Raw genomic sequence first — 15,610 nt, 5'->3', positions numbered from 1 at the left:
ATGGGGCTTTAGGATTTGATTGTCAGACTGAGGATTAAAGAAGACAATCGGTTATTTGAGATGAAATCCACAAAGCTACAAAGTAACGCTAAGGTAAATTTGATGGAGCCAAATGGAAATACTAGTAACAAAAGAAATTGCACTGACTATAAGTCGAAAAAGGAAAAGGCTAAAATGATCAAAGAGAATTGCTACAACTGTAGGAAACCTATTCATATGGCCAAGGATTGATGACTCCCTAAGAAAAATCAAACGCATATTTCAGAGGTTAGGTCTGTACCTATGGATTTGGGAAAACTCAATCTCTCTGATGTGGTGTTCGAAACCAATTTGGTAGACAACCCAAGAGAGTGGTGGATTGACACTAGTGCTACCGCCATATCCGTTCCAACAAAGAGATGTTCTCAACTCACACACCAATCAATGAGAGGAAGTTGATTATGAAAAATTCAGCAACTTCTAACATTGTTGGACTTGGCAAGGTAGTACTAAAGACGACCTCGGGAAAGGAACTCACTTTGATCAATGTGTTGCACGTTCTAGACACTTGAAAGAACTTAGTATCTAGATCACTATTAGTTAAAAGTGGGTTTCGACTAGTATTTGAGTCTAACAAATTTGTACTTACAAAACCACGGAAAGGATATGTAGAAAAAAAGGTTGTTTAAGATGAATATAACGACTATAATACATAATTTTGAAAGCAATAAAATTACTGCTTCTACTTACTTGACTGAGTGTTTTAATTTATGACGTGTTGATTAAAACATATTAATTTTAACACTCTACTAAGGTTAGTAAGTTTAAATTTATTACCTTCGTTTGGAATTAATGCTAAACATAAATGTGAAATTTGTGTTGAAGCTAAAATGGCTAAGATGACATTTCATTCTGTTGAAAGAAAAACATTACCTCTAGAATTAGTTCACAGCGATATATGTGATTAAAATTTGTGCAAATTAGAGATGGGAAAAAGTATTTTATTACTTTTATTGACAATTGCACAAGATACTATTATGTTTACTTGTTGAGAAGTAAAAATGAGGCATTGGAAGCCTTTAAACTTTATAAGAATGAGGTTGAAAATCAACTTAGCAAAAATATAAAAGCTATTTGTAGTGATAGAGGTGGCAAATATGGGGAATTTTGTTCCGAATTCGGTATAATTCATCAAACTACTAGTCCTTATTCACCTCAATCAAATAGCATTCCTGAAAGATTGAATCGTACTCTTAAAGAGATGATGACTTACCCCAAACTTGTGTGGGGAAGCAATTCTTTCAGTAAACCACATTCTTAATAAAATACTACACAGTGATAAAAATGAGACTCCTTATAAACTTTGGGAAGGTCATAAACCTTCTTACAAATATCTTAAAGTATTGGGGTGGATGGCTAAAGTAGAAGATCGAAACCCAAACAAATAAAAATAGGGCCAAAGACCATTGATTGCATATTTAATGGATATGCAAATAATGATACTGCATATCGTTTCTTAGTGCACAGATCAACAATCCTTGATATACATGAAAATACAATCATCTAATCAAAGAATGTTGTCTTCTTCGAAAATATCTTTCCTTGCAAGGAAACGAAAGAAGAAGAAATTTCTAGAAAAAGAACTCATGAAGTTGCAAATGGTGATCATCAAAGCAATGAAGAACCCAAACACAGCAAGAGAGCTAAAATAGCTAAAACTTCTAGCCTGAATTTTTTAACTTATTTGGTAAAAGATGAATCAAGGACAATCAATTAAGTATTGTCAAGTCCAGAAGCTCCATTCTGGAAAGAGGCTATCAACAATGAAGTTGAATCTATGTTGCAAAACCATACTTGGGAGTTGGTGGATCTCCCTCCTAGTAGCAAACCATTAGGTTGTAAATGGATTCTGAAAGAAAATACAATGCTGATGGATCTATAAATAAATATAAAGGTTGATAGCTGAAGGGTGCAAACAAAAAGAAGGCCTTGACTTCTTTCAAACATATTCACCAGTTACTAGAATAATGTCAATCGAGTACTTATAGCTATTGTTGCATTATATGATTTGGAAATACACCAAATGGACATTAAGACTGCATTCTTAAATGGTGAGTTAGATGAAGAAATCTGTATGGAACAAGCTGAAGGGTTTGTCGTTCCTGGCCAAGAAAAGAAAGTCTGTAGACTTATCAAATCTTTGTATGTTCTTAAATAAGCTCTTAAATAATGGCATGAAAAGTTTGATCGGACAATGCTGTCAAATGAGTTTAAAATCAACTAGTGTGATAAATGTATGTATGTTAAAAGCACTCACAACTCCTTATCATAGTCTGTCTATATGTAGATAGCATGTTGATAATGGAAAACAATTGTCACATTATTTTGACATAAAGAGGATGTTGATAAAATATTTTGATATTAAAGACATGGGTTTAACTGACATAATATTAGGGATCAAAATATATAAATTATCTAATGGACTTGTCTTATCACAATCTCATTACATTGAGATTATACTTAGAAAGCTCAAGAGCTATGATAGTCCACCTGCTAAGACCCCTGTAGATCTAAATCTACACTTAGCAAAGAACAAAGGTGAACCCGAAGGTCAGATTGAATACTCAAGAATAATTGGTAGTTTAATGTGTATCATGGATTGCACACGTCCTGATATTGCGTACGCAGTCAACAAAATGAGTAGATTTACAAGTAATCCTAGTAAAGATCATTGGAAGGGGTTGACTAGGGTCCTTTAGATACCAAAGATACACTTTCAACTATAGATTATACTATATGAGATATCCAACTGTGTTAGAAGGATATAGTGATGCCAATTGGATATCTGATAGTAAAGACACTAAATCTACAAGTGGATATGTATTCACCATTGGAGGTGGTGCAGTATCTTAGAAGTTCTCGAAACAAACTTGTATAGCTCGTTCTACAATGAAATATGAGTTTATAGCTCTAGATAAAGCTGGAGAAGAAGTTGAATGGCTTCGTAATTTCTTGGAGGACATATTTTGTTGGATAAAATCAGTGCCCGTAACTATGGTACATTATGATAGTCAGTCGATTATAGGAAGGGCACAAAACAGTATGTATAATGGTAAATCTAGACATATACATCAAAAACATAATACCATAAGACAGTTGATCTCAAGTAGAATCATATCTATTAACTATATAAAGTCAAAGGATAATTTAGCTGATCCATTAACAAAAAGCCTTTCTAGAGATCAAGTATGCTATTTGTCGATGGGAATGAGATTAAAACCCGAAAATTAAATCTTTATAGCAGTAACCCAACCTTGTTGACTGGAGATTTCAAGATCTTGGTTAAAGGGACAAGTAACTTATACATATTGTGAAAAGTACTTGGAGTTTTACTCCTTCCTGTTCCTATAACATTTAGTGCTGTTAGGTAAAGGGTAAAGGGTAAGCTATAAGCTTTTAATGATTCTTATAATGAGTCAAGTATATTATAGGAGATCACCTATATAAGTGTGAAGACAGATCGCTTCAAATGGAAAACACTTATGAATCCAAGATGATGTCTAGGGCCAAATTGAACTCAAAACATGAGAACCAAATATATTAGAGAAGGTATTGTGGGGGTACTATTATCTTAGTTTACACCAACGGCTGAACAGTTCAAGACATCATGTTTACTGATTAGCCAAGTAAATTCAATGGTATTCCTCTAAAGAAGGTTCAAAGCCACAAACTATTTTTCCTGATGCGGTGACTTCACGTTTGAAACTCTTGTAAGTGACTGCATATTCATATGCATTAAATTCCATTCGTGTGGAGGATTGTTGGAAAATAGTGACTAAAATTAAATAATAAATTTATTAAATAAATTTATTTGATATTAACAAGTGTTCGGTTACGACATGAGACGCATAACAAACTCATGACACATGGATGATGATTGATGGTGCCAATCATCATCCAATCGTATTAAATTCAACCAAATAGTTGTGTCATTTGGTTGAAATGATGTGTCCATTGGTGAAACCCTTTAATTGAAATAATGCGTCCATTTGAGTGTGGTGGTATGACCTTTGGAGGGAATTGATATGTCTATTCAAACGAAAAGTTATAACCTTTAGAAGACATATTTTCTGATTAACTAATAAAAGAATCGAAAAACTGCACGTAATGTGAGAATAATGGTGTGATAATCGAATCATAGCGATAAGATATGGAGATGAAGTAATAACAATCGTGCGGAGTACAAAAATATGTGAAAAGCTTGTTGAAAATCGAGAGAAAAGTGAGAGTGAGAGTGAATGATACTTGTCTTGGCTCCTATCCATAGGTAGGCCGAGAGCAAAATTCAAATATAATACACTATTTGGAAGCTGCGTGAGTCAGCTAACTAACCCAAAAAAAAAAAAAGGAAAAAAAATTAGATTGCAATTTGGACTTCTAGAAGAAGGTATGAGCATTTGAATGAGCTATGCCCAATCAGCCAGATTTCAACAGAGTTTGTTTTACCTGTTGTTATCAGACCAAACGTCACGGATCTAGCAAGAGTTTGTTGGAAATTTTTCAATATGATGTGTTTCAAAATGTTAGGATTGCATGCGACGTGGAACCCTTACTGCTTGTTGGGTCACATTGCTAATTGGTCTTATTTCTAGGCTAGCCAGGTTAGTTATGAATATGTTAACTACGTGTTTTAAATCTTGTTCATGGGCTAACAATGCTTGTCCAATTGGGCTGCAAAATGGAGGCCCACATCTTTTATTTTAGGCCTTGGAAAAGAATGATTTAGAGGTATTAGAATCAAATATATAGACTTATATATTCTAAAAATAACAAGAATTCTATCCTACTTAATTTATTGTTCATGATTGTATCACCTAAACAAAAGGAGCGTGAATATTTTTATTGGGTAAATTGCATTGTTATTCCTTAATATTAGATCTAATTCAAGATGCACAGTGGGTCAGGTTGGATTAACCTAACTTAGGATCGGAATGAACTAATAAAAAAAGGGCTGGTTTGGCACAGACTCGCTTGGGACCAGGCCAGTCCAAGAATCAATACCCAGGACCAGCCCAGCCCAGTGGCCCAGGTCCACCTTTTCTTTTTAAGTTTATTATGTATTCTTAACTATTCTTTTTTGTATATAAATTTTCATGTGATTTAATTTATTATTTATTTATTTCAAAAGACAATTATAAATTTAAGTAATTGTTTATAAGAAAATATTAATATCATAAAAAATGAAATTAAACAAGCACATCTGGATCTAATGCAAGCCTGGTTTGGGCCTCAACTGGGCCGATCCACGGGCTGTATTTGGGTTTAAATATGAATCCAATTGGAATCCACTTAGAGGCCCAGAACCATCCCAAAATTAAGTATGAACTGCAGTGGGTAGGTCTTAGGTCGGACTTTTTCCGACTAGTCCGTACCGGTACTGGGCCTACCCAATCCACTGTGTCACTTGAAGTCTAATCATATAACACTCAACATCTCTTACAAAGTTACAAGTCATCTAATGTTGTATCATAATTACAATTATACATCGTATTTCGATAGCAAAACTTATATATACACTTTTCGAGGAAAATTAGATTACCATCTTTCCAAGGTTATACTTATAATATTACAAAAATATATAGTTAAACCTAATTTTTTAAAACCGTCGACGTAATTTACCTATAACGCGATAACTTTAGATCATGATCCTATATGAAGAGAATCTTTATAAAACAAAAATAGAAATAGAAATTAAGAAAAAGAAAAAATCATTCTATTTCCGACTTCGACATGCCTAGTTTCACAGTGACTAGACGCAGCAAAATTTTACTTGTCTTGTTTTTGGACATTGAAATTTCACTTGTCTTGATATTGTTTCTTTCATATGTAATGCAAAATTGATCATAATTGTCAATTTTGTTGGCAAGGAAAGAGAAATTATGAGGAACAGCGATGGTGGAGGAGAGAATCCAAACAAATTCAGTTTTTCTTCACCTTTAAGCCTCGATTCCAGATTCAGCCAAACTCTAAGAAATGTTCAAGGGTATGTATGTATGTATGCATGTTAATTCTCTTTCCGAGATCGAAAACTTTCTTTTTAGACATCAAATTTCTTGGAAGAACCCAACAAATTTCGTTGTTCAAGTAAGTCGCATTTCCTTTGTGATTTCTTCTATGTTTGGCCTGATTTTAGAGCCTATCTGGAAATTAGCTCGGAATGTTCAAACGGGCTTCTAAGTTCTAGATACAGATTTGTATTTGTAATGAGGGAATGTGACTTTTCGTATTATTGTTTTCTTTCAATTTGTTAGCCTGTATGAAATATATTTGAAGTTTCCTGTTCCTCATTCTGATGAATTATGAGATCTTGGGATTGTAGATCCCTTAAGTACCTGTGTGCCGATACTGCAACTAAATTTCATGCTTCAAAGCTAAAGATTTGAACTTTAGTAGACGCATGCTGCCTATTGCTGACAATTTGCTGCTTAGCAGTTCTAATCATGACATCTTTGAATAATTAATATCCTCTAAAATTTTCTTTGTTTTCCTTGATTACCAAATTCACTTTGTTTTGCTTTGTAAAATTGACCCTCGACAGTGTGATATTTGCTAATGTTGTTCAGTTGTATGTCATAGCTACTTCTTAAATATGAGTAGTGGACTGCACTTTTCTTTAGCTTGACAGGTTTTTCTATTGGAATTTTCATGCTTTTACATCTAAATTAATAAGTTTCCAATCTTGGGGTCTGATGCTCTGTTGTTGTTTAGCTGCTCTACTGGCCTCTTGTCCAGGAACGACTGTTACGTTTTTTACTTATCTCTTGTTGTCAACATTGAGTGAAATGGACGAAATGATGTACTCGGTATCATTCTTAGTTATTGTTTCCTAGTTCAATGTAGGGCCCACTAAACTAGCTGCAGCATTAGTATGCAATTTCTGCAGTGATGCTGAAATCTGGTGTCTTGAGGTGTTTCTTATGTTATGTAAAAATAAACTGTACCTTATAATTTAAGATGCACTAGGTTGCTCAAGGGTCGCAGTTTCCCTGGTAAGGTATTGATAACACGGCGTTCCGATCCTCTGGAGCAATCAGTTTCGCCTTCTCCAAGCAATGACAGAAGGTTTTCAGACGGTGATGTTGACCATGGAGAACAAGCTGATAGAATGGCTGAGGTATTCTAAATCATCTCTTTTCATTTTCCTACCCATAATACATTAACTGATTTCTGATGAAAGAGATTTTTTACTTACATTTAGGATGATCTCCGAAACAGAACCAGTAGAAATGCTATGTCATCTGTTAATCATGCAAACTCTTCAACTACGGGTAGTGAAAACATAGCAAAAGAGATTGAAAAGACCCCAATGGGTGCTAGAGCTACAGATTCTGCAAGGCTAATGAAGTTCACAAAGGAATTATCCGGGACGAATGTAGTCTTAGGTATTGTGCATTTTATTCTTTTGTCCATGTATAAAGTTTTCATGGGGATGACTATATTTCAAGCTTATTTATATGTGGTTGTGCTGCTCCTAAAGTTGTATGCTGAAGAATATGACTCTAGTGCATTCACCAGAGAGTTGTTGTCCTTTCTAATCATCCTAGGAAAGGAATAAATAAGATGAGATTTACTTTCATTATATATTTGCAAGCTGATGGCTTGATGATCATTTATAGGGACAATTTTGTTTGCTCATACAGAAACATGCTTTGACCCTGGATTTTACAAGCTTGTAAGCCAAATTATTCAAGTTATGGATCCTTTCATTCCATCTCCAGTACCGATATACATCTTGAATGGCTAAGAACTATCTAAGCTGCATGCATCAGGATTACACGTACGTGTGCCAGATGCCATTGGATTTGTATTTAGGTGCTGTTTTTGTGTTGTTCTTTGCATAATGCAGTTCCACAAAGATTTGTTAAGCTTATATCAGTTTAATTCTGTCACAAAAGTTTTGAAGTGATACATGGGAGCAAGTATGTTGATCCTAACGCATGCAAAGGTAATATATTAGATGAAAACCAACTATGAGGGAGATCTGGTTGCTTTATCACTAAATTGATTTGATTTTTCTTAGACACCAGAGCATATAAAACTGATTATATTGTCCAAAGTCACATTATTGGAAATGATGTTTGGATTTGTAACCACTTTTACCATTACATTGTGCTTTTATCAATTTTGTCAAATTATGTTGGTCTGATGACATTTCCTCATCCATCAGAGACTCCAGCTAGCTTTGTCCTAAAGTAGGATGAAATAAAGAACTGGATAGTTGAATGTTATGGGAAGGGAAATAAACCCAAAAAGAAAAATATCATGTAGAAAATTTTGTAATTTTTAAGTGTTTCTTAAGTGATTAGGATAACAAATTTGATAGGATCTGAGATTCCAATATAATCTTTAAAGAGGCAGCAAGAGTGTGACTTGGACTGTTGATTCCATTTTGCCTGAGGTAATGTCTGAGGTGAATAAAGTAAGAAGGAATCTTTTCTTCAAAGAGAGCTTCAGTATTTATAGGATCTAGGATACTGACCAGCTACGCCATTCAGATTGACCATTTTCTATTCAGATATATTTTTGCATCTCTGCACATGTTGACATGGAGCTCCTATCTTAAAGCATATAGCAGATATCATCAAAAGTAAGTTTCAGAGTTGCTAATAGTTATTATTGCACAAGCATCTATAGATGCTCACATCACATGGTTTTGTGGCTCGTATCAATTTCATTTTTCTAACAGGTAAAATGTTTTATGTTCATTTGATATCTTTGAAGAGCATCCGAGGTTGATAGCTGAAAACAAGGAATTGATCTTTTCCATTAAAAGTCTCTGTTTCTGCTGATCCATGAATATGATTTGTTTCATTAGTATTATCATGTTTAGGTTTTGGTCTCTAAAACAGCTTCCTTCCTCAGTCTCATTCTTTTGCTCTTTCTTTTGCATGTACAGAAAAACTGCGTGAATTAGCATGGAGTGGCGTGCCTCCGTATTTGCGTCCTAATGTATGGCGGCTTCTCTTGGTATGCCCAATTTCCATTTGAATATCCTGCTTTGGATATATCTAGTAGCATATGTGTTACTTGATTTTAGCATTTTTCTTTGGAGGTTTTCTATCAAAATGTCTTTGGAACATGAATTTGTGCAAACTGGTTCTCCTTTTATAGAGTTAGTTGACCTGTACATTTTCAGGCTTCGTATTTATCTGTCTCTTTCTCTATCTGGCAGACAAGAGAAAATTTGAACGGAGGAGAGCGAAAATTCTCAGACTAGGATCCGTATGATGGACGATAAGCAATGAACTGTAGGAAAAAAAAGGACTTAACAAGATGCTTATATCTGATGTGGGGGGAAAAAGGAAAGCAATAAAGAAGAGACCTTATAGGCTATATGAAAGGTATAGGTTGTAATAGTGCATATAATGTATAGAGGAAAACAGAAGTATATATCAATTACATGTGCTGACATGTGTACGGATCTATGCAAATGTGTTATTATACACACAAAAATAAGGAAATTAAAATAGAAAGTGCTATTTAATTTGTTTTAAGTTTATCAGAATCTCTCCAGAGCATTTTCTTGTAGCATCAGAAAAAGCCTGTGAACTTGCCACAACTTTTCTTGAAAATTTACTTAGAAATTAAGCTGTATCTGTAGAAGAACATAGATACTAGGAATATCAAAAGGGGAAAGCACTCTTTGGGCCATCTGTTTCACACCCAAAGAGATACTATTGTCTTCTGCATTTTGTTACATGGAGTTGGATGTAGCTGATGGGAATAATTGTTCCATGTTTAATGTGTAAAGAATTAAGCTAATTGAATTGATCTAACTGGTGATTTCATATAGGTGACTTCATTTATATGTTTACTGAGCATACTGAGTTATTTTTATTCTGATTGGCTCCTGGAGCAACCATGTGTTTGATTGTAGACAAGTATAAAACTCCAATAGAAGGGATATGGGACTTAGAACCCCATTGGGAAACAATTTCAATTAAGTGGTAGTTGTAATAATGTCATAGTTATTTATCCAGAAAAACATAATAGAGTTCCAAATAGTTTCTAGTGAGGGTTTTCTTGTGACCTCTATGTTGCCAGGATAGTTTTCAGGTAGTTTTTCTTAGTTCAGTGTTTCAGTATATATTACTATCTATATGAACTCTTGAGTTGTGAAGCTTCCGTTCTGCAATGGTTTTATTTGAGGAGGCATCATAGATTTCCTGGAATATTTTGTCAGCTGGATCCCAATTATTCCACTTTTATAAATGGTGTTTATGAAATTATAAGATGGTCTAGTTTTGAACTTCTTTGATTAACAATTGTTATTATGAACCTTAAATATTAACTGACAACAGGGATATGCACCCTCTAATTCAGATAGAAGGGAGGGAGTTCTGAGAAGAAAGCGGCTGGAGTATCTTGATTGCGTTGCCCAACACTATGATATTCCAGATACAGAGCGCACGGATGAAGAAATTAACATGCTTCGTCAGGTTTTGAGTCCTTGATCTACTGCTACTTGTTTTTGCACATCTCCTTCAGTATATGGTGTTTCTTCTTAATGATGGATTCCTATGCAATTGTTAGATTGCTGTTGACTGTCCCAGAACTGTCCCTGATGTCTCTTTCTTTCAACAAGTAGAAGTTCAAAAGTCACTGGAGCGAATACTCTACATATGGTTAGATGGTTTTTCTACTGCACTTATTATTTTCATCTTTTTCAGGTTTTGTACATAATTAGATACTCGCTTTTTGTGCATCTCAAAAAAAGACAGTCAATTGACTGGAAAAGATTAATTCTCCATTTCCATTCTGAAGGCATGAATCTGAGCCTAGAATTTTCTCACACCTATATCTTCTGAATTCCAAGTTGTTAGAACTGTACCTAGGTGTGTCGCTAAGCCCAAACAACAAGAGGCACTGAAGGCACTTTCTTGGTGCCAAAGCACAGAGCTGATGTCTGATGATGTGTGAAGAAGCGACATAATGAATTGCTCAGTTCTACACATCCATGCTAAATTTGTCCTCGTGATTTTTTTCATTGATCATTTTTTGCTTTCTCTATACATGGTTTGTTAAGTGCTACTATCAATTTCAGGAATTAACTGTTCAGGTGGTGTTGCCGACAAGTCATTTGAACTATTATATGAACTCAATATCAAATAACTTAGTTGATTTATCTAAAAGGTATGTTACTGATAGTAACCATCATAAGAGCTAGGGCTGCTTATAGTCACTTCCCGTAAGGTTTGTCCAGTATGTAGACACCTCCATTGGGGTATATCCAATTATATTTACCTTATGAATTTGTCCTTCCCATATGCCGTTGTAAATGAAACAGATGGCATTGGCAAAATAAATGGTGAAAATCTAATTTTACCCGCATCAACATTATTTCCTATCATTTATAAACATACAACCCTCTTATAGTTTGACTGAATTAATAGATACCTCCTAAAGTTAGTCCAATTTGTAAAATCTTCCCTAGAGACCTAATATTTGTTATCTACCATAAACTATTAACTTCTTTGTTCTACCATATCAAAAGAATAATAATAATAATACTTCTTTGTTCTGGAAATAAGGGCACTTTGCAATATTAGAATGTTGGCTCTTAATAAGTCAGAGTTGTAGTGAAAATTTCATATCTTACTAAATAATATGAGCACTAAATCCTTTTAGAATTTTGATTTGAAGTTAATTTTGTTACATAATTCTCCGTTATGGTATTTATTATCTTTAATGTTTTTTTCTGATTTTTCTACTATGAATTAGCTAGAAAGATTTTCATTCTTGAGATAAACAATGGACTACTCTAAGGTTCCTTTTATATTTAGAACTAAACTTATTGTCCAAATGCCCAAATTGGAAACCCTAGATTACTGCCTTCACCTACTGTACTAGCCATTTGGAGTACCTTTCTCAATGATGAGGAGGGGGATAGGAAAGGAAAAGAAATAGAATAGTCAGTAGAACAAATCTCAGTTTGGCTTTGGGTAGATTATCACCATTGAATTTTAAGCTTAAAGATACAAATTTATATGTGATGAATAGTTGAAGGATAAAAGTTCCTTCAAATGCTCAGGATTCTTCTTCTTTTTTCCCAAAAACTGTAATGGCTTTATTCATTTGTTATACAAATTTCATGCTAGGTTATCGTGCATGGTTTAGAAATGACCAATTATTAAACTGTAAATAATTGGATAATCTGGCTTACTGGTACCACAGTGATGAGATCATATAAAGCATGTTACTTGTTCCAATTGTGTGATGTATTTCAAACATCTCAACCAAGTAACCTTTGTAAAACCAGGTTGCAAACTGACATTTAGCCTTGATGGTTGTCTATTTTCTCCTAAGAGCCGAATGCCAGAATTGGTTCATTCCTGCTTCGTGGCTGGAAATTTAGCTACTTCAATCTCTATCAGCAATGCAATTATTCATCATTTTACTGCTTTAACTTCATTGATGGACGGCATCCTCCTTGACAGTTTTCAAAATCACGACGCTTCCTTTTCACTTCCAGGGCTATACGGCATCCAGCAAGTGGTTATGTGCAAGGAATAAATGATGTTGCAACACCTTTCTTTGTTGTTTTCTTATCTGAATACTTAGAGGGTAGCATCACTACTTGGTCAATGGCTGACCTTTCTCCCGAAAGAATATCAAATGTAGAAGCTGACTGTTATTGGTGTCTATCAAAGTTGCTTGACGGCATGCAAGATCATTACATATTTGCCCAGCCAGGGATCCAGCGACTTGTGTTTAAGCTGAAGGAATTGGTTAGGAGAATTGATGGTATGACTTTAAAAGTAGTGGTTTGAAATTCCTATTGTGTGTTATTTTGAGGCAGAAATCTAAATTCATCTAATTATATTTACACATATGATCCCCTACCCGGACACAATGACAAACATGCATTTGCATATACTTTTTATTTCATGTTCTTCTGTTAGGAAATGCTGGCGTGACAAGACTATTATGTTTAAGAAAGAACTTCACTAAGATAGAAGTCTTACGACATATTCACGTAGAATAGAAGCATTTAAGATTTCCTAATAGTTAATAGAAATTTTACACATTCACCCACAAAAAGCAATTGGATTGAACGACCGTCCATGCTCTACATTTTTCCGTAGACTGGGAGCAAATCCTCTATAAATGTGGTCTTACTGAAATACCATTTGGACTTGTTTGTGTTGGTAAATATGTTCATCAGAAAGATATTCAAATGAATGCTTTCATTTACACATAGAGGTTAACAGGACAAATACTTCTGCCACCATATAGGTTGGCTTAGAAGCCCATGTTAGATTGAGTTACAAGGTTGTTTGGCAGTAAATCGATTATGTGAACATCACAAGTGACTATTGGAACATTTTTCCGTACTTATATTGACAATTAACTACTAGCTGACTTAACCTCTAAGTGAAAGTATGTCATGTTACTTGCGTATTGATTTCTTGTTGTGTTTCTTTTCTAGGACTGTGATATCGTAAGTTGGTTTCGAGATTGTTTCTCATCTATATGTCACAATTTATTGCTTGGATGTCTATTTGCTGATAATGAGGATGTTTGAAGCTAAACTTCACAGCAAATGTAGAAAATGAGTTATTGGAGTTCATCTCTATCATTTGATCATAGCATTTGAAGTTATTGATCAGATTGACTAGTCGTGCTCTCTTTTTTTTTTTTCTTCATTGTACTAGAACCTGTATCGAAGCACGTGGAGGACCAGGGGCTTGAGTTTCTTCAATTTGCTTTCCGCTGGTTCAATTGCCTACTTATACGCGAGGTTTGGATATTTTTTCTTAGTGAAAATAATTGATCATTCCTGGAATGCCATAAATTGAAGAATTGTATGGGATGTCTGTATGACTTTTGGCAGAAACCTTATTAGTTTGTCGCTAGCCTTGACTGTGGAAGGGAAAACTAACAGATTTATATGTTTTTTAGATTCCTTTTCATCTTGTTACTCGTTTGTGGGACACTTATCTAGCTGAGGGGGATGCATTACCAGATTTTCTCGTATACATAGCTGCCAGCTTTCTCTTAACGGTAAGAAAGCTTCTTGTATTTTCTTTTCCTGCTATTTTCTTCATTAAAAACATCCTGCTGAAATTGAAAGACATTGGTCTCTAAATAGTCAATTCAGACACTTACAAGTTCGTAGTCTCCCTATGAATTAGTGGTTATTGTATCGACTGCGGAGACGAAAATCCCATCTTCAATGCATTGCACTTCACATAACTTGAGCATGTTCTTTCGCATCCTTCACTGCAGCCATCAACTGCAACTTCCCCAAAAATCAATAACTTCGGCTTCAATCGGCAAAAGATCGCATGGAGCTTCATTAAAGATATCCATCTACATGCATGTCTTGTGCCTTGTTTTGGTGGATAACGTAATGAGGAAACTTTATATTACATTCAACTTAGACTATAGGAAAGTAATAGTAATCTTTGCTATATACACGTAGATTCCCATAGGTATTGCAGTTACCCTTTTCTCTTTTGAGGTGTGTGGTAAAATCACAAGGAGCTCCTGTCTTTTGGCCTAAGCTTAGAGGAAAGTAATTCACTCATTCCCGAAAGTGTAGTTCTATGGCTTGCTGCATCCCTGACTTACTCCATGTTCCCCGTTGTTAGCTCTGACGTATTGATGAACTGAAGTTTGAGTTATATATATTTGCAGTGGTCGGATGAGCTACGGAAGCTTGACTTTCAGGAGTTGGTAATGTTCCTTCAGCATGTTCCGACACGGAACTGGACTCATGTGGAGCTCGAGATGGTGCTCTCTCGTGCTTATATGTGGCACACCATGTTCAACAACTCTCCGAGCCATTTAGCTGGCTGAGAAGGGTACACGTTCTGTCTTTTGTGAGTTTCAACTGATTTTTGTTCGTCTTTTTCATTTGTACGAAGTAATTCTCAAGTTTCTTCCTCTTGTATTCTGTTGTAGTATCACTGTTCTTGTGCGTTTCACCTTTCGACGAGGTTTATGATGCAACCGTAGAATAATCTTGTAGCGTCCATTTACGATTTTTAAAGCTGAAACATGCATGGATTCAGCTTTGTACATGCCTGAAGAGTAAAAACTGCTGCAACTGGTTCTTCTCTCAGTGTGTCTGTGTGTGTTATTTTAACCGTATTGGTAAGAAACGTGTGCGTTGCACGTGATGCTTATTACATCGATAAAATGATTATATTACAAACATTTAATCAAGTAAAAATATAAGATATTTCATAAAGTAAGAAGTATTATTTTGGCAAAATAGCACTTTTGGTCCCATTAGATAGGGCCCTCTCACTTGCAGTCCCACACTTTACGTGTTCAACATATTTAGTCCCAGAATCCTACTTTTTTTACAGAAATGGTCATGTTCCATTAACAACTAACAGAAACGGCACGTGACTTGGTCAACTGGCAGTTGGCGAAAAAACTAGAAGACCAGACTTGTGTTCAATTTTTGGAGGGAAAAAAAGGCACCAAAAAAATTTCTTTTTGCTATTTATATATGTAAATAACCCACAAACACCACACAACATCTTCATCTTTTTTTCATCACTTAATCTTGAGAGCAATAGGCTAAAAGATGTCACAAACATCTCAAAATACTGCAAAT

At 34.9% G+C, this 15,610-nt stretch overlaps 1 protein-coding gene across 4 annotated transcripts; it reads left to right on the top strand.

Annotated features, from left to right (window-relative positions):
- The first annotated feature begins 5,749 nt into the window (after positions 1–5,749).
- LOC105171997 (uncharacterized) lies at positions 5,750–15,106 on the top strand. Of its 4 annotated transcripts, XM_020697027.2 has the most exons (11): positions 5,750–6,022; positions 6,994–7,153; positions 7,238–7,421; positions 8,936–9,006; positions 10,341–10,478; positions 10,573–10,664; positions 12,512–12,783; positions 13,695–13,780; positions 13,942–14,043; positions 14,680–14,846; positions 14,947–15,106. In XM_020697027.2, the coding sequence occupies exons 1-10, from the start codon at positions 5,919–5,921 to the stop codon at positions 14,839–14,841; spliced, it is 1,371 nt and encodes a 456-aa protein (XP_020552686.1). In that variant the 5' UTR covers positions 5,750–5,918; the 3' UTR covers positions 14,842–14,846; positions 14,947–15,106. The 4 variants fall into 4 exon arrangements, with proteins under 4 accessions (XP_020552686.1, XP_020552685.1, XP_011091604.1 ...); XM_020697026.2 differs by having other exon boundaries at positions 5,751–6,022; positions 14,680–15,106; XM_011093302.3 differs by having other exon boundaries at positions 5,753–6,022; positions 7,003–7,153; positions 14,680–15,106.
- The last annotated feature ends 504 nt before the right edge of the window (positions 15,107–15,610 follow it).

Source organism: Sesamum indicum, linkage group LG10 (genome assembly GCF_026168435.1).
Source record: "Sesamum indicum cultivar Baizhima isolate 11 linkage group LG10, ASM2616843v1, whole genome shotgun sequence".
NCBI classification, from domain to species: domain Eukaryota; kingdom Viridiplantae; phylum Streptophyta; class Magnoliopsida; order Lamiales; family Pedaliaceae; genus Sesamum; species Sesamum indicum.
The sequence above is the reverse complement of the archived record's forward strand: the minus strand, read 5'-3'. Positions and strand labels throughout refer to the sequence as shown.